Source organism: Oncorhynchus mykiss, chromosome 31 (genome assembly GCF_013265735.2).
Source record: "Oncorhynchus mykiss isolate Arlee chromosome 31, USDA_OmykA_1.1, whole genome shotgun sequence".
NCBI classification, from domain to species: Eukaryota; Metazoa; Chordata; class Actinopteri; order Salmoniformes; family Salmonidae; genus Oncorhynchus; species Oncorhynchus mykiss.
The window spans coordinates 8,813,309-8,837,660 of record NC_050571.1 but is presented as its reverse complement, the minus strand read 5'-3'; the positions used below and the strand labels follow the sequence as shown (position 1 = coordinate 8,837,660).

Genomic DNA, 24,352 nt, shown 5'->3' with positions numbered 1-24,352 from the left:
TCTTAGGCGTCATCAGCACTCTGACCTCTCTGGACCGGGAACTGAAATCTGAGCACAGTGTTGAGGTGAGAGACTGAACCACCTGCTTGTGATTAAACAACATGTGCATTTTTAATGAGATCGTTAAAAGGCCTAACCATGAGAGCTTAAACTAGACTATAAATTATCCATAATGTGTGTAGTCTTTATAAAGAACATTGCTCACAAAATACATGTGATTTATGATACATACAAAAAAAATACATTAATTAAATCTCAATCAATACTCCACAGACTAAACCCTCTTCCTCCTTATCCTACTGTTAGACTAAACCCTATTCCTCCATATCCTACTGTTAGACTAAACCCTCTTCCTCCATATCCTACTGTTAGACTAATCTCTCTTCCTCCACATCCTACTGTTCGACTAACTAAACCCCTCTTCCTCCACATCCTACTGTTCGACTAACTAAACCCCTCTTCCTCCACATCCTACTGTTCGACTAACTAAACCCCTCTTCCTCCACATCCTACTGTTCGACTAACTAAACCCCTCTTCCTCCACATCCTACTGTTCGACTAACTAAACCCCTCTTCCTCCACATCCTACTGTTCGACTAACTAAACCCCTCTTCCTCCATATCCTACTGTTAGACTAACTAAACCCCTCTTCCTCCACATCCTACTGTTCGACTAACTAAACCCCTCTTCCTCCACATCCTATTGTTCGACTAACTAAACCCCTCTTCCTCCACATCCTACTGTTCGACTAACTAAACCCCTCTTCCTCCACATCCTACTGTTCGACTAACTAAACCCCTCTTCCTCCTCTCAGGTGATAGTGTCGGACAACGGAGCCCCTCCTCTCCGCTCCACCTCGACAGTGATCATCCAGGTGCTGGATGAGAACGACAACAGACCCCAGTTCAACCACAAGCTCTTCCAGGTCTGCTTTTGTTGACTCTTTGGGGTCTCCTACATTTATAAACGCAGCCTACATAGGGCAGCCCAATTCAGATTTTTTTTTTCAACTAATTTCTATTTTGACCAATCACATCATATCTTTTTCAGAGCTGATCTGATTGGTCAAAATGCATTACTTCTGACAAGGACCATGTAGGGATCTGGCAACAAGAAGTGCACTATTTATGGAATGGGATGCCATGCACATTGTGACAACTAAAAAGGGCTTTTGTAAATAAATGTGACTGATTGATTCATTGATTGGTTCCAGGTAAAACTACCTGAGCAACACAGGGGTCAGGGGGCGGAGCCACAGGTGGAGGTGTGTCGGATGGTTGCCCAGGACGACGACGAAGGGCCTAATGCTGAGGTCACCTTCAGTCTCCAGGACAACCAGAACGAGAAGTTTGAGATCCATCCAGACACTGGGGTGGTGACGGCACGGGGAGACTTCACAGCAGGCAACTACAGCATCCTCACGGTAGGTGGACAATATTATGATAGAACACCACAATTACCATGTTCCGCTGATTCTTCTGCTTTTCACATTCACACGAAATGGTGGAACACTCTTTAGGGACACCTGCTATCCCTAAACAAATACAATCACACCTTCTTTCATTGCTCTCATTCACATGCAGGGAGTGTGTAAACTTGCATGTGAATACCATTGTGATGAACCCTGTCATTTTCTGATGTACTGTGATGAGTAACACAAAGATCCACACCCCAGCGCAATAACATTAACATTGTCCTCTCCATCCTAACCCTTCCCTCTGTCAGATCAAAGCAAAGGACCATGGGAGCCCGGTGAGATCGTCGACAGTCCGCCTCGACGTAGAGTGGATCTCCAAGCCGACGCCCACCTCCGATCCGCTGACGTTTGACGAGCCACACTTCACCTTCGCTGTCATGGAGACGGATCCTGTCACTCACATGGTGGGGATCATCCTCACGGAGACACAGAGGCTACTGTGGTATGACATCACAGGTGAGGACTAACATCGGTAACTCTGACGGGTGGAGTGCAGTATGTTGTGTGTTGTGTGCAGTGTGTTGTGTGCAGTATGTTGTGTGCAGTGTGTTGTGTGTTGTGTGTTGTGTGTTGTGTGTTGTGTGCAGTATGTTGTGTGCAGTATGTTGTGTGTTGTGTGTTGTGTGTTGTGTGCAGTATGTTGTGTGTTGTGTGCAGTGTGTTGTGTGTTGTGTGTTGTGTGTTGTGTGTTGTGTGTTGTGTGCAGTATGTTGTGTGTTGTGTGCAGTATGTTGTGTGTTGTGTGTTGTGTGCAGTGTGTTGTGTGTTGTGTGTTGTGTGCAGTGTGTTGTGTGTTGTGTGTTGTGTGCAGTGTGTTGTGTGTTGTGTGTTGTGTGTTGTGTGCAGTGTGTTGTGTGTTGTGTGTTGTGTGTTGTGTGCAGTATGTTGTGTGTTGTGTGCAGTATGTTGTGTGTTGTGTATTGTGTGCAGTGTGTTGTGTGTTGTGTGCAGTGTGTTGTGTGTTGTGTGTTGTGTGCAGTATGTTGTGTGTTGTGTGCAGTGTGTTGTGTGTTGTGTGTTGTGTGTTGTGTGTTGTGTGCAGTGTGTTGTGTGTTGTGTGCAGTATGTTGTATGTTGTGTGTTGTGTGTTGTGTGTTGTGTGTTGTGTGTTGTGTGTTGTGTGCAGTGTGTTGTGTGTTGTGTGCAGTATGTTGTGTGTTGTGTGTTGTGTGCAGTATGTTGTGTGCAGTATGTTGTGTGCAGTGTGTTGTGTGTTGTGTGCAGTATGTTGTGTGTTGTGTGTTGCGTGCAGTATGTTGTGTGTTGTGTGTTGTGTGTTGTGTGTTGTGTGCAGTGTGTTGTGTGCAGTGTGTTGTGTGTTGTGTGCAGTGTGTTGTGTGTTGTGTGCAGTATGTTGTGTGCAGTGTGTTGTGTGCAGTATGTTGTGTGTTGTGTGTTGTGTGTTGTGTGTTGTATCTTGTGTGTTGTGTGTTGTGTGTTGTGTGTTGTATCTTGTGTGTTGTGTGTTGTGTGTTGTGTGCAGTATGTTGTGTGCAGTGTGTTGTGTGTTGTGTGTTGTGTGTTGTGTGTTGTGTGTTGTATCTTGTGTGTTGTGTGTTGTGTGTTGTGTGCAGTATGTTGTGTGCAGTGTGTTGTGTGTTGTGTGTTGTGTGTTGTGTGTTGTGTGTTGTGTGCAGTATGTTGTGTGTTGTGTGCAGTATGTTGTGTGTTGTGTGTTGTGTGTTGTGTGTTGTGTGTTGTGTGTTGTGTGCAGTGTGTTGTGTGCAGTGTGTTGTGTGTTGTGTGCAGTATGTTGTGTGCAGTGTGTTGTGTGTTGTGTGTTGTATCTTGTGTGTTGTGTGTTGTGTGTTGTATCTTGTGTGTTGTGTGTTGTGTGTTGTGTGCAGTATGTTGTGTGCAGTGTGTTGTGTGTTGTGTGTTGTGTGTTGTGTGTTGTGTGTTGTGTGCAGTATGTTGTGTGTTGTGTGCAGTATGTTGTGTGTTGTGTGTTGTGTGTTGTGTGTTGTGTGTTGTGTGCAGTGTGTTGTGTGTTGTGTGTTGTGTGCAGTGTGTTGTGTGTTGTGTGTTGTGTGTTGTGTGTTGTGTGCAGTGTGCAGTGTGCTGTATGTTGTGTGTTGTGTGTTGTGTGTTGTGTGTTGTGTGTTGTGTGCAGTGTGTTGTGTGTTGTATGTTGTGTGTTGTGTGCAGTGTGTTGTGTGTTGTGTGTTGTGTGCAGTGTGTTGTGTGTTGTGTGTTGTGTGTTGTGTGTTGTGTGTTGTGTGCAGTGTGTTGTGTGTTGTGTGTTGTGTGTTGTGTGCAGTGTGTTGTGTGTTGTGTGTTGTGTGCAGTGTGTTGTGTGTTGTGTGTTGTGTGTTGTATGTTGTGTGTTGTGTGTTGTGTGTTGTGTGCAGTGTGCTGTGTGTTGTATGTTGTGTGTTGTGTGTTGTGTGTTGTGTGTTGTGTGCAGTGTGTTGTGTGTTGTGTGTTGTGTGTTGTGTGCAGTGTGTTGTGTGTTGTGTGCAGTGTGTTGTGTGTTGTGTGTTGTGTGCAGTGTGTTGTGTGTTGTGTGTTGTGTGCAGTGTGTTGTGTGTTGTGTGTTGTGTGCAGTGTGTTGTGTGTTGTGTGTTGTGTGCAGTATGTTGTGTGTTGTGTGTTGTGTGTTGTGTGTTGTGTGTTGTGTGCAGTATGTTGTGTGTTGTGTGTTGTGTGTTGTGTGTTGTGTGTTGTGTGTTGTGTGCAGTATGTTGTGTGTTGTGTGTTGTGTGTTGTGTGCAGTGTGTTGTGTGCAGTGTGCAGTGTGTTGTGTGTTGTGTGTTGTGTGTTGTATGTTGTGTGTTGTGTGTTGTGTGTTGTGTGTTGTGTGCAGTGTGTTGTGTGCAGTGTGTTGTGTGTTGTGTGCAGTGTGTTGTGTGTTGTGTGTTGTGTGCAGTGTGTTGTGTGCAGTATGTTGTGTGTTGTGTGTTGTGTGTTGTGTGTTGTGTGTTGTGTGCAGTGTGTTGTGTGTTGTGTGTTGTGTGTTGTGTGTTGTGTGTTGTGTGCAGTGTGTTGTGTGCAGTGTGCAGTGTGTTGTGTGTTGTGTGTTGTGTGTTGTGTGTTGTATGTTGTGTGTTGTGTGTTGTGTGCAGTATGTTGTGTGTTGTGTGTTGTGTGTTGTGTGTTGTGTGTTGTGTGTTGTGTGCAGTGTGTTGTGTGCAGTGTGTTGTGTGTTGTGTGTTGTGTGTTGTGTGTTGTGTGTTGTGTGTTGTGTGCAGTGTGTTGTGTGCAGTGTGTTGTGTGTTGTGTGTTGTGTGTTGTGTGTTGTGTGTTGTGTGCAGTGTGTTGTGTGTTGTGTGTTGTGTGCAGTGTGTTGTGTGTTGTGTGCAGTGTGTTGGTGATATGGACCATGCAAAAGTAGAGATAAGTGTGTTTTTTTTGTGAGTAGAATTACACCTTATTTTCTAGAAACTAAAATATGATCAGATTTGTGTAATTTGATGTTGCTACAGCAATAGTTATATTAGCTGAGACAATAAAGGCTTAGAGTAAAATTAGCTGTTTTATTACACTGACCAAAGGGGATGAGTCAACATGAAGATGATCTGTCAACATGTACTTATCAAGACAAAACCTGACCCGTCATGAGATCGCAAAGGGATTGCGAAGGAAGGGAGATTATTATTGAGGAGATTGTGGCATGGGAGTCGTGTTTTGCGGTGCTCTGTGTGTTTTGCTGTGCTCTGTGTGTTTTGCGGTGCTCTGTGTGTTTTGCTGTGCTCTGTGTGTTTTGCTGTGCTCTGTGTGTTTTGCTGTGCTCTGTGTGTTTTGCGGTGCTCTGTGTGTTTTGCGGTGCTCTGTGTGTTTTGCTGTGCTCTGTGTGTTTTGCTGTGCTCTGTGTGTTTTGCTGTGCTCTGTGTGTTTTACTGTGCCCTGTGTGTTTTGCTGTGCTTTGTGTGTTTTGCGGTGCTCTGTGTGTTTTGCTGTGCTCTGTGTGTTTTGCTGTGCTCTGTGTGTTTTGCGGTGCTCTGTGTGTTTTGCGGTGCTCTGTGTGTTTTGCTGTGCTCTGTGTGTTTTGCTGTGCTCTGTGTGTTTTGCTGTGCTCTGTGTGTTTTACTGTGCCCTGTGTGTTTTGCTGTGCTTTGTGTGTTTTGCTGTGCCCTGTGTAAACTATGATGGTAATACATTGAGTTCATGTCAGCCTGCTGTTGAACAGAGTAGAGCAGGCCTGGTCTCGGTGTGGCAGATAACACCTCAGCTAGAGGCAGTTGCTCAATGTGTGTGTGTGTGTGTGTGTGTGTGTGTGTGTGTGTGTGTGTGTGTGTGTGTGTGTGTGTGTGTGTGTGTGTGTGTGTGTGTGTGTGTGTGTGTGTGTGTGTGTGTGTGTGTGTGTGTGTGCGTGCGTGCGTGCGTGCGTGCGTGCGTGCGTGCGTGTGTGTGTGCCCTACACCCCAGCATGAGGAGAACACAGCCATATTTCCTCAGATGAAGGGCCAGGACACGACAGGATAGGTAGAGCCTGACTCTGATGGATGATCTGCCTCACGTGGCCACGTGGCAGAGCACACTGGATGGATGATCTGCCTCACGTGGCCACGTGGCAGAGCACACTGGATGGATGATCTGCCTCACGTGGCCACGTGGCAGAGCACACTGGATGGATGATCTGCCTCACGTGGCCACGTGGCAGAGCACACTGGATGGATGATCTGCCTCACGTGGCCACGTGGCAGAGCACACTGGATGGATGATCTGTCTCACGTGGCCACGTGGCAGAGCACACTGGATGGATGATCTGTCTCACGTGGCCACGTGGCAGAGCACACTGGATGGATGATCTGTCTCACGTGGCCACGTGGCAGAGCACACTGGATGGATGATCTGTCTCACGTGGCCACGTGGCAGAGCACACTGGATGGATGATCTGCCTCACGTGGCCACGTGGCAGAGCACACTGGATGGATGATCTGCCTCACGTGGCCACGTGGCAGAGCACACTGGATGGATGATCTGCCTCACGTGGCCACGTGGCAGAGCACACTGGATGGATGATCTGCCTCACGTGGCCACGTGGCAGAGCACACTGGATGGATGATCTGCCTCACGTGGCCACGTGGCAGAGCACACTGGATGGATGATCTGCCTCACGTGGCCACGTGGCAGAGCACACTGGATGGATGATCTGCCTCACGTGGCCACGTGGCAGAGCACACTGGATGGATGATCTGTCTCACGTGGCCACGTGGCGGAACACACTGCTGACCCTTTGCTAAAGTATTCATCCAGCTCTTTGACAATTAAATTAAAACCTTTATATAACCTTTATTTAACCTTTATATAACCTTTATTTAACCTTTATATAACCTTTATATAACCTTTATTTAACCTTTATATAACCTTTATTTAACCTTTATTTAACCTTTATATAACCTTTATATAACCTTTATATAACCTTTATTTAACCTTTATATAACCTTTATATAACCTTTATTTAACCTTTATATAACCTTTATATAACCTTTATATAACCTTTATTTAACCTTTATATAACCTTTATATAACCTTTATATAACCTTTATTTAACCTTTATATAACCTTTATATAACCTTTATATAACCTTTATTTAACCTTTATATAACCTTTATATAACCTTTATTTAACCTTTATATAACCTTTATATAACCTTTATTTAACCATTATATAACCTTTATATAACCTTTATTTAACCTTTATTGAACCTTTATTTAACCTTTATATAACCTTTATTTAACCTTTATTTAACCTTTATTTAACCTTTATATGACCTTTATTTAACCTTTATATAACCTTTATAAAACCTTTATTTAACCTTTATATAACCTTTATATAACCTTTATTTAACCTTTATTTAACCTTTATTTAACCTTTATATAACCTTTATATAACCTTTATTTAACCTTTATTTAACCTTTATTTAACCTTTATATAACCTTTATATAACCTTTATAAAACCTTTATTTAACCTTTATATAACCTTTATATAACCTTTATATAACATTTATTTAACCTTTATATAACCTTTATATAACCTTTATTTAACCTTTATTTAACCTTTATATAACCTTTATTTATGGGCCAATGGTGCGCAGCCCAACGGGGCTCCTAATCACGGCCGGGTTGTGATACATCCTGTAACACTATAGTATTACAATTCCTGCTGCAGAGATATGTTTGTGAAAATATTCCTATGAAAGCGAGCCTTTGCGACGGGACATGCATGAACTCAAACATGGCAATTTATAGATGGTGCATTTGGAAAAGTGTTTGATGGCTGAGTGTGGCAGTGCAATGCACTTCTAACGTGGTGAGGTTTTCATGGTTTTTATTTGCCTTGTTCTTCGACTGTGAACAGCTGCCCTCCATCTGGTCAACCAATATATATTTAAACAATTTATTTCTTCGTTGTCTCTTTCAATATTTTTTAAATCTGGGCATGGAATACATGTTTATGTTTGTTTTCCCGCAGATGAGCGTTTTTCATCATGAACGTTGTTCTAAAGGCAGCTTCACAGTCATCAAACCTCTAAACCTCTAACCAATTATAACTTTGCAGCTGGCCTATCTAAGGGGAAATCGCTCAGTTCTGCCTCCAGAACAACCAACTGGGCACACACTGGTTGAATCAACATTGTTTCCACATAACTTCAATGAAATTACGTTCAACCAACGTGGAATAGACGTTGAATTGACGTCTGTGTCCAGTGGGAAGAATGGCAATGACAATAATGACAATAATAATGACAATAAACACCAACTTGCGTTTTGTTTTTCACATGTTGCAAAAGCACCAACTAGAAATCTAAACATTTGATTAATTATTCAATAATTCTCAACATTTTGTGGCAGAAGTTGTTTTTTTTTTACGTTGTATTTTCATGTAGTCCCCACCGGTGGCATTAAAAGGGAAAGCTTGTTTAAAATGGAGTCAATGTGAGCCTTGAAAAGGTGCATCTATTTCTTAATAAACACCATCTGGCTGAACAAGCAGGAGCTTTACCCCTACTGTTCCTGACGTCTGTTCGAAGTGTGTCGCTGCCAAACGTTTCCCCTTAAACAATTGTGTTACACTTATTCTGCGACACTTGGACACAGGGGGCCAACCCTTTGCTGCAACCTTGTTTTCTGTCATTAATACATACATGGCTGAGCATGTGAGGATGACGGTGGTTCGTTGGCCCCATACCGGCACATCGTTTTTGATTTACTCTCAGTAAATGAGGCATAGTATGCACAGGGAGTAATGCGGGTGCAAAACAGTACCTGTGTTTGTGTCCGTATTCAGTGAGGGGAGAGGCCTTTTAGCTCACATTCTGTATTCACAGGCACGCATGCAGGACGATGGCCAACAAGATTCGAAGGGGTGAAATTAGGTATTGACCTCTCTCAGTAGCTTTGGGGGATGTTATGTTGTTGTTCTTGTCTTTCCACCTGTTCTGACTGGGCAAACTCCGTTTCCAGTGGACGCGCCAATGCCCACAAGTCCATCTGTTGAAAGAATGATCCTCCAACCACGGCCAAGTCATTATGGTTCTGGATGACACACCTGTGTGTCACAACTGCCGTATGGGCTTTCACTCACTCCTCCCATAAGGCCATTGGTGCCAGTCTCAGTGACAGACACTTACGAAGCCAAACAACCTGAGGGACGCTGGGCAGGCTTCTATTGAGGACTTTCAACTGTCAAATTTCAAACGGTCCTTGTATGGGATGATTGAATGATATTGATTTATTTCTACCATCTCCTATCTATTGTGTTGTTCTACCCCAGGGGGCGATGAGGAGCAGGACTTTGACATTGAGAGGAACACAGGCAGCATCGTGATCGCCAGGCCTCTGGATGCAGGGAAGAAGTCCAACTATAATCTGACTGTACAGGTTACAGACGGGCATCAGGTCGCAACCACACAGGTGATACACACATGAAATACATCGTAAATCATTAGTTATTGTAAAACTTTAGATTAAGTTTCTCTTCCTGTCTGTATGTCTCCTAGGCATATATCCGTGTGCTGGACATGAACGAGCATCGACCCATGTTCATGAAGTCCATCTACGAGGTCAGTGTACCGGAAGACACCTCTCCATGGAAGGACATCCTCCACATCTCTGCTCAGGACCGAGACAGCAACAGCAAACTCATCTACTCGCTCCACGGCAGCGTCCATCCAGACAGCCTGAAGATCTTCCATCTGGACCATAAGAGTGGTGTTCTGGTCATGACTGAGCAGCTGGACCGTGAGAAGCGTTCTGTGCACACCCTCATTGTGATGGTAATGTTGTTGATGTTTTTTAGTCATCTCCCTTGACCATTTGAAAACATGGAGGATCTAAAGTACAGCGTATCTATCGTAACAGGTTCACAAAGCAAAGTCATCTCTGTCTGATTATAGCAATCATTTTAGCTGGTTATCTAGGAATTTGATTTTGATTAAGTTAATGTCCCTATACTGTCCTGCTCTCACCATCTCCTTTAAATGCGTAGGTTCGAGATCAGGAGATCCCAGTGAAAAGAAACTTTGTGAAGGCAGTGGTTTATGTGGAGGACTGCAACGACCACTCTCCTGCCTTCCTGGCGGCCGGCTATGAGGGAACTATCACCAATCTGGCTGCGGCTGGGACAGAGGTGCTGCGTGTCAAGGCTCTGGATAAGGACACGGGGAGCAACGCTCAGATTATCTACTCCCTTCACTCAGGTACAACACAGATCAGAGATTATGAGAGGTAGATTATGATGGATTTGAATTGTGAAAAATCTTCAAATATGATCATCTATTTTTAGCATTCTTTATAAGAGTGCTACAGGATAAGTATATTATATATTTGAGAATGTTTTTAACTTGATTGATCACTCACATTCTGGGGGTGGCAGGTAGCCTAGTGGTTAGAGCATTGGGCCAGTAACCGAAAGATTGCTAGATCAAATCTCAGAGCTGACAAGGTAAAAATCTGTACTTTTGCCTGTGAACAAGGCAGTTAACCCACTGTTCACATATAGGCAAATGGGTTGACAATTTCAAACATTCAACAATATTTGTTGATTTGGTCTTTGATCCATCTTTACAGGGAATGTCGACAACACCTTTGACATTGATGGCGAGCTGGGGAGTATCACTATCGCCAAACCTCTGGACAGCCTACCCCAGGAGCAGTTTCATCTGACAGTGAAGGCCACAGACCAGGGTTTTCCCCAGCACAGCGATCTCTGTTCTGTCTCCATCACCGTCCTGCTCTCAGACAGAACCCCTCCCAGGTTAATATGTATATAAACTAGTATTATGTTGTTTGATAATTCTTAAATGCTTTAATTTGTAAATTGCATCAAATAATTCAACTTCAGGTACTGTTGATATTATATACTGCTTTTCTAATTGTTAATAAAAACCATTCTCTTTTCTCTCTCCCAGGTTCCCCTCTGATGAGTTCTTCTCAGAAGTCAGTGAAGCCAGTCCTCTGGGAACTCCCGTGATCACTGTCTCAGCAGCCAGCCCATCCGCAGTCCACTACAGCATCAAAGATGGAGACCCTAACGGAACGTTCCACATCAATGCAGAGTCCGGAGTTCTCTCTGTCCAAGCAAGCCTCAACTTCGAGAGGTGTTTCTCTTACAAACTCAAAGTGCGTGCCAGCACCTCGGCAGGAGCCTCGTCAGATACGGTTGTTTACGTCTATGTGATAGATGAGAATGATAACCCTCCGGTGTTCCTCCAGGAGAAATTCCATGGCCAGATTAGTGAGTCTGCTCACATAAACAGCATGGTGATGGGGGAGAGCAACACACCTCTAGTGTTACGAGCCTCTGATGCTGACAGGGACTCTAACTCTCTCCTAGTCTTCCAAATCCTGGAGCCGGAAGCGATGAAAGTCTTCAAGATAGATCCCAACATGGGTACACTCTCTGTGATATCTGAGGTGGACTTTGAAGAAACACCTGAGTTTCACTTCAGCATTCAGGTACGGGACTCAGGGGAACCGTCGCTGTACGCAGCAGAGCCAGCCAGAGTCACCATCCGTGTCCTGGATTTCAATGACTGTTCCCCCAAATTCTCTAGGCCGGTGTACGAGTCGTCCATCATCTTCCCTCTCGTCAGAGAGATGGAGGTTGTACGGGTTACGGCAGAAGATGCAGATTCAGCTGTCTCGTACAGCATCACAGAGGGCAACCTTCACAATGCTTTTCTCATTCATCCTTCCACCGGTGCTATCTCTGTAAACAATGTTTCAGAGTTTAATTCCTTTTACCAGCTGCTGGTCAAAGCCTCTGACGGCCTGTACAAAGACCTTGCTACAGTTAAGGTAAACGTCACCAACATAACAGCAGGCGGCCATCTTCAATTTGAGCAGGGATTGTATGCAGCCACCATTGTGGAGAATACGATGTCGGTCAACATGTTAGTTGTTTTGAGAGCATCAGGTAGCTACTTGAATGAGCCTCTGATTTACTCTGTATTGAACCCAATGGGACGGTTTTCTATAGTCCCGACATCAGGGGTGTTTGAGACCACCGGTGTTCCCTTCGACAGAGAGGAGCAGGATGTCTATGACATAGTGGTGGAGGTGAGAGACATGAGGAGTCCCCCTCGCAGGGCAATAACCCACGTCAACGTTTACATAGTTGACGTCAATGATAATCCACCAAGGTTCTTGAACCTGCCTCACTCCATGATGATCTCTGAAGACACAGACCTAGGAGATGTAATCTTTCAAGTGATGGCGTCCGACAGTGATCTTGGAGAAAATGGTTCTATTATGTACTTGTTGGAGGAGGATTTTGATCTCTTTAGGATAGACCCTTATGTTGGTGACGTGTCCCTTCAGCGGCCTATAGACTTTGAAGCTACTAATAAATACACCTTGACTGTCCTGGCCACAGACGAGGGCTCGCCCAGTTTGACCACTTCAGCAGAACTGAGTATCACGGTGAGAAATCGCACCAACCCCATTTTTCAGACTTTGCTCTATCCTCTAAAAGTCCCTGAAAACATATCTCCCTTCACCACCATCCTGCATGTACAAGCAAGAAACCCAGAGGGATATCGGCTTATTTACAATCTGGAAGAGGAGAATGCCTCGAAAAACTTTCACATAGATTTTAAAACAGGAGTGTTGAGTGTCACTGATTTGTTGGACTATGAGAGCCAGACAATGCATCTATTGACGGTACGAGCCACTGACTCTGTGACAGGCTCCTTTTCAGAGGCCGCTGTCGAAATAGAGGTTGAAGATGTTAACGATAACGCTCCGATCTTCTCCAAGCTGACTGACACAGTGGATATACCTGAAGGATTACCCATAGGCACGTCTGTATTACAGATATCAGCCACAGATAGAGACTCAGGCAGAAATAGAGACTTAACCTTCCATATTTTGGGGATGGGGGAAAATGAAACGGACTTCTTTAAAATAGACCCCCAGAGTGGTCTAATTGTTACGACACAGGTGTTGGACTATGAGAAGACAAAACACTTCCAGTTAAAGATCAAAGCCATAGATAATGGCACAAACCCGTTGAGCAGCGATGCCTATGTCATTGTTAACGTAACCGATGTCAACGATAACCCTCCAAACTTCTCCAAGACCCATTATCAGGCAACACTGGATGAAATGGCCAAATGTGGCCACATCGTCATAAAAATCCAAGCTTCGGACCCCGACACCAGAGACTTGAACAATCTACAGTATAAGATCCTCTCAGGTAATGAGGGAAGATACTTCGCCATCAACGAATCCTCCGGGATTATCTCCTTTTCTAACGTCTGCAAGAGAAATGTGGACCCATTCTACAACCTCACCGTGGCTGTGTCAGATGGAGTTTTCCAGAACACAGCCCCTGTGAACATTGATATGATGAACACTAATAAACACAGTCCCTATTTCAACAAAAACATCTACGAGGCGGAACTAGCTGAGAACGCTGAGGCTGGAACACGTGTGATTCGCCTGGCCGCTATAGACCCTGACGATGGACCTTACGGCAGCGTGGACTACACCATCATCAACAAACTTGCAGATGAGAAATTCTCTATAGACAAGAATGGACAGATCATAACATCTCAACCTTTAGATAGAGAGAACCCATCCCAAAGAGTGATCGCCATCAAGGTGATGGCTAAAGATGGAGGAGGGAAAGTAGCGTTCTGCACTGTGAAGATTATCCTGACAGATGAGAATGATAATGCCCCTCAGTTCAAAGCTACAGAGTACCAGGTGTCAATCCAGTCTACTGTAAACAAAGGCTCTCCCGTGATTCAGATAGTGGCGTACGACGCAGACGACGGCAAAAATGCTGATGTCACCTACACTGTGGACGAGGCAGAGGAAGTGACTGAGGACATCATTGAGATCAACCCCTTCACTGGCATTGTCAGCGTCAAAGAGAGTCTGATAGGTCAAGAGAACAAGATATTCAACTTCAAAGTCAAGGCTCGGGACAGCGGATTACCATTCTTTAACTCCACGGTTCCGGTGCAGGTGAAAGTAGTCCCACCTGAGGTCCCTCTTCCGAAGTTCTCCGAGCCGCTCTACACCTTCTCCGCAGCCGAGGACATCTCCATGGGAACAGAGATCGGGACGATCAAGGCCGACTCCGACATGCCAGTCATCTACAGCCTGGTCAATGGCAACACAGTGGAGAGTAACAGAGACAGAGTGTTTGCTCTGGATAAAGAGAGCGGTACTCTACTCGTCCAGAAGAGCATTGACCACGAGAAGACCAAGTGGTATCAGATAGATGTTATTGCTCAAGGCAACCACAACGGGACCGACGTAGCCTCGCTGGTGTCGGTTAGCATCCAGGTCCAGGATGTGAATGACAACGTGCCGGTGTTCGAGGCCAACCCTTACAAGGCCTTCCTGGCTGAGAACATGCCACCAGGAACCACCGTCATCCAGGTATGTTTTTTTTCAGATATATATTTTTTTTCATTGATCTTATATTTTTGTAATTGAATGTTGTATACAATTCTTTACGATTTCTGTGTTCATATGATGTGCAAATCAAATTCTCATTTAGGGCAATAACAGATTAGTTTTAATTAATGAATTAATCCATCCATGCATCCAGGTGACGGCCAACGACCCTGACCAGGACACTAATGGACAGGTGACCTACACCTTGGAAGCCGAACCCGATGACATCACCGATGTCTTCTCCATCGACAGTGAGAGCGGTTGGATAACTACTCTGAGAGAAACGGACTGTGAGATGACTCAGCACTACAGCTTCACAGTGGTGGCTACTGACCACGGGGGGGAGGTGAAGCTCTCTTCCTCGGTTCTGGTGGAGGTGACGGTGACGGACGAGAACGACAACCCTCCTCGGTTCAAGGAGGACGTGTACCATGGGTCTGTCATGGAGAACACTAGGCCTGGGGAGGTCATCATGAGCCTGACGACCGTTGATATGGATGTGACTAAAGAGAACAGGCAGATCACGTGTTACATCACAGGTGAGTCTTGTTGATTGATTAATTTGGTTGATTGAATGATTGATCACATACACTTTTTTGAAGTAGTTGAATGGTCGTTTTTCAGGTCTATCAGCATTATGGACAACATTTTAATAAGAAACAGATGGGCACAGTATTTCTCCAGAGCAATACACAGTATCTACTATAACGACGGCTTATTATAAGAGAACAATATATTGTCTATACTGGATCATTATAACAGAGAAATATATCTTCTATAATGGTTCATTCTAAGTGTAAAAGTGACTACATTGACAGGAAGAAATGTGATGGACATAATCAAAACCCATATAGTCCCCCAGGTAGCATTGACAGGCATGTGTCACATTCAAATGTTTTTCCTTAGACGGAGACCCATTGGGCCAGTTCTCCATTGTGCAAGAGGGAGAGGAATGGAGGCTGGTCCTCAAAGAGTCTCTTGACCGCGAGGCTAAAGATAACTACTCCCTGAAAATAAGAGTTACTGACGGGAGATTCGAGGCCCCTGCCACTGTAGAGGTCCATGTTCTAGATATCAACGATAACAGTCCTCTGTGTGAGCAGGTATGTCAGTCGGCCATGACACTACGGTAGACACTTAGATTCCTGTAGATAGCGGTAACATGTTGTACCTGCGTCAGGACTTTATGACAATTCATACACACGTCACACATTAATGAGCAGTAGCCTACCTAAAGCATGAATAAAATATCAACAACTGAAATTTGACCCTAAGACGTAGCTAACTATCAATGTTTCTGTCCAGTTGCTGTACACAGAGGTCGTCATGGAGAATTCCCCGTCAAGCATGTTCATACTGAAGGTTTCAGCGTCGGACCCAGACATCGGCACCAACGGACTAGTGTCCTACACACTCCACGGTCCCAACGCAGACAAGTTCCATCTTGATCAAAAGACAGGTTAGAGACTACTTTTATGTGGGGTCTAAACAAATGGAGGTCCTAAGTGAAATCCATCATTTGTTTGGTTTGACAGATAGCATCTCCATTCTTACAAAATACTTAAACGGAGGTCTTCAAGAAGACAAGATGGTGCACTGTCAGACCACCATAAATAGTTGGTGCTTTTTTTTCCATGTTTGGTGCTTTGGCTTCTCATCAAACATACTTCCTGTTTGTCATAGCACTAGCCTAGCTTCATTATTGTAAGCCAATCAGAGCTCATAATCTCAATAATTGGTCCTATCACAATACATATATGCTAGGAGAAGCTTTGACATGGCCTTCAACCCAAAGTAATGGTTTGGCGCTGGCAGAACTGTGAATGACTACCAGAAATGTAAATATGTTGTGATTTATTTGTACTTCTCATGGTTTATTTTTGATAGATTTCAGTAAATATTTTGTAAACTGTGATGCTATTTTTAAAGAATGCATAGGCCTACTGTCTGGCCCTTTTTTCCCATCATTTTGAAATACTGTACCGGTCAAACGTTTGGACACACCTACTTATTGCAGGGTTTTTCTGAATTTTTTGCTATTTTCTACATTGTAGAATAATAGTGAAGACATCAAAACTATGAAATAACACATATGGAATCATGTAGTAACCAAAAAAGTGTTAAACAAATAAATATATTTTATGTTTGAGATTCTTCAATGTAGGCACCCTTTGCCTTGATGACAGCTTTGCACAATCTTGGCATTCTCTCAACCAGCTTCATGAGGTATTCACCTGGAATGCATTTCAATTAACAGGTGTGCATTGTTAAAAGTTTATTTGTGTAATTTCTTTCCTTCTTAATGTGTTTGAGCCAATCATCTTCGTTGTGACAAGGTAGGGTTGGTATACAGCCCTATTTGGTAAAAGACCAAGTTCACATTATGGCAAGAACAGCTCAAATAAGCAAAGAGAAGCGACGGTCCATCATTACTTTAAGACATGAAGATCAGTCAATCCGGAAAATGTAAAGAATTTTGAAAGCAGTCGCAAAAACCATCAAGCACTATGATGAAACTGGCTCTCATGAGGACCACCACAGGAAAGGAAGACCCAGAGTTACCTCTGCTGCAGAGGATAAGTTCATTAGAGTTATCTGCATCTCAGATTGCAGCCAAAATAAATGCTTCACAAAGTTCAAGTAACAGACACATCTCAACTTCAACTGTTCAGAGGAGACCTGAATCAGGCCTTCATGGTCAAATTGCTGCAAAGAAACCACTACTAAAGGACACCAACAAGAAGAAGAGACATGATTGGGCTAAGAAATACAAGCAATGAGCATTAGACTGGTGTAAATCTGTCGTTTGGTCTGATGAGTCCAAATTTGAGATTTTTTGGTTTCAACAGCCGTGTCTTTGTAAGATGCAGAATAGGTGAACGGATGTTCTCCACATGTGTGGTTCCCACCATGAAGCATGGAGGAGGAAATGTGATGGTGTGGGGGTGCTTTGCTGGTGACACTGTCTGTGATTTATTTAGAATTCAAGGCACACTTAACCAGCATGGCTACCACAGCATTCTGCAGCGATAAGCCATCCCATCTGGTTTGTGCTTAGTGGGACTATCATTTGTTTTTCAACAGGACAATGACCCAAAACACACCTTCAGGTTATGTAAGGGCTATTTGACCAAGAAGGAGTGTGATGGAGTGCTGCATCAGATGACCTGGCCTCCACAATCATCCGACCTCAACCCAATTGAGATGGTTTGGGATGAGTCGGACCGCAGAGTGAAAGAAACCAGCCAACAAGTGCTCAGCATATGTGAGAACTCCTTCAAGACTGTTGTAAAAGCATTCCTCATGAAGCTGGTTGAGAGAATGCCAAGAGTGTGCAACACTTTCTTCAAGGCAAAGGGTGGCTACTTTGAAGAATCTAAAATCTAAAATATATTTTGATTTGTTACTTTTTCGTTACTACATGATTCCATATGTGTTATTTGATAGTTTTGATATCTTCACTATTATTCTACAATGTAGAAAATAGCAAAAAAAATGAGTAGGTGGGTCAAAACTTTTGTCTGGTACTGTACATCTCAGTGTTTTTCCCACCATTTTGCTTTACATCTCAGTGTGTTTTTCAGTCAGTCAGTCAGTTTCCATCTATACATTTACTGTACTGTATGCCCTCTGCTCCACTAGGAGATAGAAGGAATAAGTTAAGTCCATCTATATGTTCATCTAATTATTTGTTATTTTTATTTGTGACAGGGGAATTGTTCACTCTGGCCCAGTTGGACCGGGAGAAGGTGAGGGAGTATGATCTGGTAGTTAAAGTCACGGACGGCGGAGGCCGCTCCTGCCAAGCAGACATCTTACTCCTGATCCAGGATATGAATGACAACCCTCCCAAGTTCTCGAACAACCACTATGAAGTCACTGTGTTCGACAACACCACCATCAGGACACCCATCGCTGTCATCTACGCCAAAGACCCTGACACTGGTAAGTCATATTATTGAGATAAAATGAATAGAGTAGACATTCCCATTCTGAGGGATAGTCTGAAATGGGATTTGCTGATCTAGTTATTCTATTTCTATGGGCCAAAATTTATAGAATCAGAATGACTAGAATGGACATTGACGTTTTGAGTTATGGTTTGAGGGGCTTTGTCTGACCTAGTAATTCTGTTTCTATGGTCAAATCTAAATCTCCCCTTTATGTAGCAGAGGCTCTACACCAATATACTTACTAAGGTCATAACATAGAGACTGTTTTCCTATCCCCCAGGTCATAACATAGAGACTATTCTCCTATCCCCCAAGTCATAACATAGAGACTGTTTTCCTATCCCCCAGGTCATAACATAGAGACTATTCTCCTATCCCCCAAGTCATAACATAGAGACTATTCTCCTATCCCCCAAGTCATAACATAGAGACTGTTTTCCTATCCCCCAGGTCATAACATAGAGACTATTCTCCTATCCTCCAGGTCATAACATAGACTATTCTCCTATCCCCCAGGTCATAACATAGAGACTATTCTCCTATCCCCCAGGTCATAACATAGAGACTATTCTCCTATCCCCCAGGTCATAACATAGAGACTGTTTTCCTATCCCCCAGGTTATAACATAGAGACTATTCTCCTATCCCCAGGCCATAACATAGAGACTATTCTCCTATCTCCCAGGCCATAACATAGAGACTATTCTCATATCCCTCAAGTCATAACATAGAGACTATTCTCCTATCTCCCAAGTCATAACATAGAGACTATTCTCCTATCTCCCAAGTCATAACATAGAGACAGTTCTCAGATATACTTCCTGACCACCACCCACCAGTCCTTCATCCACACAATATTTCATGAGCTAAAATCTGCCTGCCCTGTGGATATAACCACCGAGACTGCGGGTTATGAGTCATCAAATGCATCACTAATTTATGCATTGTTCGTGTCCCCGCTTATAAATATCTGGACATCTGAATTGCCGAAAAGCTATCTTTCAAAAATCATGTTGATGAGTTGGTTAAGAAATTAAGAATTCAAATAGACTTCTTCTATAGGAACAGGTCCAGTCTTTTGTAAAAATAGTAGAAAGCAAATAATTCAGTCAACATTCCTGATGGCTTTAGACAATGGCGACACCATCTATATGAATACAGCTGCCAATACACTGAAATCATTGGATGCAGTTTATCACAGTGCACTATTGTCACGCCCTGACCTTAGAGAGCCTTGTTTATTCTCTATTTGGTTAGGTCAGGGTGTGACTTAGGTGGGCAAATCTATGTTTCTATTTCTTTGTTGGCTAGGTATGGTTCCCAATCAGAGGCAGCTGTTTATCGTTGTCTCTGATTGGCGATCATACTTAGGCAGTCTTTTTTCCCACCTTGGATTGTGGGATCTTGTTTTTGTATAGTTGCTGTGTTAGCGCTACAAAACTTTACGTGTCGTTTATCTTTCTTGTTTTTTTGGTGTTCATTTAATACATTCAAAATGTACGCCTACCGTGCGGCACCTTGGTCCAATCCATCTTTAAACGATCGTGACAACTATGCTTTATTACGGGCAGCAGGTTCAGGACACATCGCATGCATTCTGTATCGGAAAGTAGGCTGGCCCTCTTTGAAGTCTCCTAGATCGATACATTGCTCTCATTTTGTCTATAAAGACCTCTTGCATAAACTTCCCCCATGCCTTATCTCATTGTTAACCTTCAAACACATACCTAATCATGTATTATCCTGAGGAACAGGGCCACTCCTGTAGGTGTGTAGAAACACATACCTAATCATGTATTACCCTGTGGCTGTTTATTATGGATGTTTATTATGGCTGTTTATTATGGATGTTTGGCTGTTTATTATGGCTGTTTATTATGGATGTTTATTATGGCTGTTTATTATGGTTGTTTATTATGGTTGTTTATTATGGTTGTTTATTATGGCTGTTTATTATGGCTGTTTATTATGGATGTTTATTATGGCTGTTTATTATGGCTGTTTATTATGGATGTTTATTATGGCTGTTTATTATGGCTGTTTATTATGGCTGTTTATTATGGATGTTTATTATGGCTGTTTATTATGGATGTTTGGTTGTTTATTATGGCTGTTTATTATGGCTGTTTATTATGGATGTTTGGTTGTTTATTATGGTTGTTTATTATGGCCGTTTATTATGGGTGTTTATTATGGCTGTTTATTATGGCTGTTTATTATGGATGTTTATTATGGCTGTTTATTATGGTTGTTTATTATGGTTGTTTATTATGGCCGTTTATTATGGGTGTTTATTATGGCTGTTTATTATGGCTGTTTATTATGGTTGTTTATTATGGCTGTTTATTATGGCTGTTTATTATGGCTGTTTATTATGGATGTTTGGTTGTTTATTATGGCTGTTTATTATGGCTGTTTATTATGGCTGTTTATTATGGCTGTTTATTATGGATGTTTATTATGGCTGTTTATTATGGCCATTTATTATGGCTGTTTATTATGGTTGTTTATTATGGCCGTTTATTATGGGTGTTTATTATGGCTGTTTATTATGGATGTTTATTATGGCTGTTTATTATGGATGTTTGGTTGTTTATTATGGCTGTTTATTATGGCTGTTTATTATGGATGTTTATTATGGCTGTTTATTATGGATGTTTGGTTGTTTATTATGGGTGTTTATTATGGCTGTTTATTATGGCTGTTTATTATGGATGTTTATTATGGCTGTTTATTATGGATGTTTGGTTGTTTATTATGGCTGTTTATTATGGCTGTTTATTATGGTTGTTTATTATGGCCGTTTATTATGGGTGTTTATTATGGCTGTTTATTATGGCTGTTTATTATGGATGTTTATTATGGCTGTTTATTATGGATGTTTGGTTGTTTATTATGGCTGTTTATTATGGCTGTTTATTATGGCTGTTTATTATGGCTGTTTATTATGGATGTTTATTATGGCTGTTTATTATGGCTGTTTATTATGGTTGTTTATTATGGCCGTTTATTATGGGTGTTTATTATGGCTGTTTATTATGGGTGTTTATTATGGCCGTTTATTATGGGTGTTTATTATGGTTGTTTATTATGGCTGTTTATTATGGCTGTTTATTATAGCTGTTTATTATGGTTGTTTATTATGGCTGTTTATTATGGCTGTTTATTATGGCTGTTTATTATGGCTGTTTATTATGGATGTTTATTATGGCTGTTTATTATGGCTGTTTATTATGGTTGTTTATTATGGCCGTTTATTATGGGTGTTTATTATGGCTGTTTATTATGGGTGTTTATTATGGCTGTTTATTATGGGTGTTTATTATGGCCGTTTATTATGGGTGTTTATTATGGCCGTTTATTATGGGTGTTTATTATGGCTGTTTATTATGGGTGTTTATTATGGCCGTTTATTATGGGTGTTTATTATGGCCGTTTATTATGGGTGTTTATTATGGCTGTTTATTATGATTGTTTATTATGGCTGTTTATTATGGCTGTTTATTATGGTTGTTTATTATGGCCGTTTATTATGGGTGTTTGGCTGTTTGTTATAGATGTTTATTATGGATGTTAATTATGGACGTTTATTGTGGATGTTTATTATTTTATTGTTCTCCATAATTGCACGATGCATATTGTTTTGATACAGCTTTGGTAAGGCCATTAACTCCTAGCATACCTTGGAAGAAACCCAAATTCGTCGTGCCAAACCAACCAGACTGATAATTCCTATTCTCCTCCGGCAGATATGATCTCTGAGGTGAAATGTCATAGAGATCATAGTAGCTAGATAGTGTCCTGTCTCTATATAAAATAGTCTCTGCTCAGAACAACCAGACTGATAATTCCTATTCTCCTCCGGCAGATATGATCTCTGAGGTGAAATGTCATAGAGATAATAGTAGCTAGATAGTGTCCTGTCTCTATATGAAATAGTCTCTGCTCAGAACAACCAGACTGACTCCTATTTTCTCCTCTCCTTCTGCAGGTATAAACTCTGAGGTGAAGTATTCTTTACTTGAGGACAACAGCGGACACTTCTCATTGGAAGAGTTCTCCGGTATCCTGCGCCTGGAGAGGTCGCTGGCTGAAAACACACGGTCGACCTTTGAACTCAAGGTCAAAGCCACAGACCGGGGGCTTCCCCGACAACTGTACTCCGTTGCCACAGTTACGGTGCACGTTGTCGACCTGAGCGACTACCAGCCGGTGTTCCTGAGCCAGGAGTACTCCGCCCAGATCCCAGAATCCACCTTGGTAGGATCAGAGGTCATCAGCGTCTCTGCCCTCACTAGAGACGGGACCGAGACGGAACCCATAGTCTACTCCATCGTCTCTGGCAACGAGGGGGGAAGGTTCTACCTGCACCCGGCAACTGGTAAGGTTCTGTTCCGTTACTTCCTTGAGTTCCATGGGTCAGTAAGGTTCTGTTCCGTTACTTCCTTGAGTTCCATGGGTCAGTAAGGTTCTGTTCCGTTACTTCCTTGAGTTCCATGGGTCAGTAAGGTTCTGTTCCGTTACTTCCTTGAGTTCCATGGGTCAGTAAGGTTCTGTTCCGTTACTTCCTTGAGTTCCATGGGTCAGTAAGGTTCTGTTCCGTTACTTCCTTGAGTTCCATGGGTCAGTAAGGTTCTGTTCCGTTACTTCCTTGAGTTCCATGGGTCAGTAAGGTTCTGTTCCGTTACTTCCTTGAGTTCCATGGGTCAGTAAGGTTCTGTGAGATTCCATGAGATTCCGTAAGGTTTCATAAAGTTTATTTGAGTTCATTTGTGCAAATCCACATATTTATGAAGCGCCAACCAATCTCTCTGTATTAGTTGTCAAACCATTCAGTAGCCGGGTTGTGTATAGTTCCATCCCAAGAGCAATCATCCCACCACACGGTTGTTTTAAACCCTGAAACGTACACCAACATCAGCAAGAAAGAACTGGGAGCAGGCAGAGAAGCCCACTTATGAGGTTGATGCAACGCTAAAGGGAAAAAGAAAATACCCATTCACCTGGTCGTGCTGCTGACTGCAATGAAGTACCATTTCTTGAATGTTTTGGCAGAGATAAGTCTGCTTTCTATTGCCACTCAGAAGTCAGATATCGGAGCAGTATTGCACAGCGAGGCAGAGAAGTGATTGAAAGTACATTGTCACTACCGGTGCACTTTTGATGGATTTTGTAAAGGTCCTGCTGATATACACTGTACAACAACCAGTTACTCTGGAGGAGTGTAACATAGTCAGTACGGTATCATACTGACTGGTCCAGCACTGACATGCACCTAGAGTAGGTAGATCAGGTAGATCAGGCCCTGCTACAGGTAGATCAAACCAGGGAGGATTTGAAATGAATGAGACACCAAGAGAAGTACCTACTGTTTTCTCCCTGACTTCTCTTGGTGTCCCATTCATTACAAATCCTCCCTGGTTTGATCTACCTGTAGCAGGGCCTGATCTACCTGTAGCAGGGCCTGATCTACCTGTAGCAGGGCCTGATCTACCTGTAGCAGGGCCTGATCTACCTGTAGCAGGGCAAGGAGTCTCATAGAGGTTGGTTGGGACTGAGTGAAAAACCAATCTCCGGGCTTGTCAGCAACTTAATCAATTTGTGTATATAGTTCCATTATCGCACCTCACAGTTGTTTTGTTATCATTGCTACATGTGTCAAAGTAAAGAAGTGGCTTTTTTAGTTATGTTGTATCTATGGAGACAGACATGGAAGCTTAATGTTATGTATTATATGTTGTATCTATGGAGACAGACGTGGAAGCTTAATGTTATGTATTATATGTTGTATCAATGGAGACAGACGTGGAAGCTTAATGTTATGTATTATATGTTGTATCAATGGAGACAGACGTGGAAGCTTAATGTTATGTATTATATGTTGTATCAATGGAGACAGACGTGGAAGCTTAATGTTATGTATTATATGTTGTATCAATGGAGACAGACATGGAAGCTTAATGTTATGTATTATATGTTGTATCAATGGAGACAGACGTGGAAGCTTAATGTTATGTATTATATGTTGTATCAATGGAGACAGACATGGAAGCTTAATGTTATG

The 24,352-nt window shown here is 42.6% G+C and overlaps 1 protein-coding gene across 1 annotated transcript in view; it reads left to right on the top strand.

Annotated features, from left to right (window-relative positions):
* Window positions 1-24,352, top strand: part of LOC110504535 (protocadherin Fat 2) — a 78,715-nt gene that overhangs the window by 21,554 nt on the left and 32,809 nt on the right. The window contains exons 4-17 of the mRNA XM_036969560.1: window positions 7-65; window positions 815-925; window positions 1,214-1,423; window positions 1,726-1,933; window positions 9,198-9,337; window positions 9,424-9,699; window positions 9,912-10,122; window positions 10,493-10,679; window positions 10,834-14,317; window positions 14,490-14,874; window positions 15,242-15,438; window positions 15,641-15,794; window positions 18,047-18,280; window positions 22,280-22,669. Of these exons, the coding sequence (XP_036825455.1) occupies window positions 7-65; window positions 815-925; window positions 1,214-1,423; window positions 1,726-1,933; window positions 9,198-9,337; window positions 9,424-9,699; window positions 9,912-10,122; window positions 10,493-10,679; window positions 10,834-14,317; window positions 14,490-14,874; window positions 15,242-15,438; window positions 15,641-15,794; window positions 18,047-18,280; window positions 22,280-22,669 (6,246 nt within the window). The remainder of the gene's footprint in view (window positions 1-6; window positions 66-814; window positions 926-1,213; window positions 1,424-1,725; window positions 1,934-9,197; window positions 9,338-9,423; window positions 9,700-9,911; window positions 10,123-10,492; window positions 10,680-10,833; window positions 14,318-14,489; window positions 14,875-15,241; window positions 15,439-15,640; window positions 15,795-18,046; window positions 18,281-22,279; window positions 22,670-24,352) is intronic.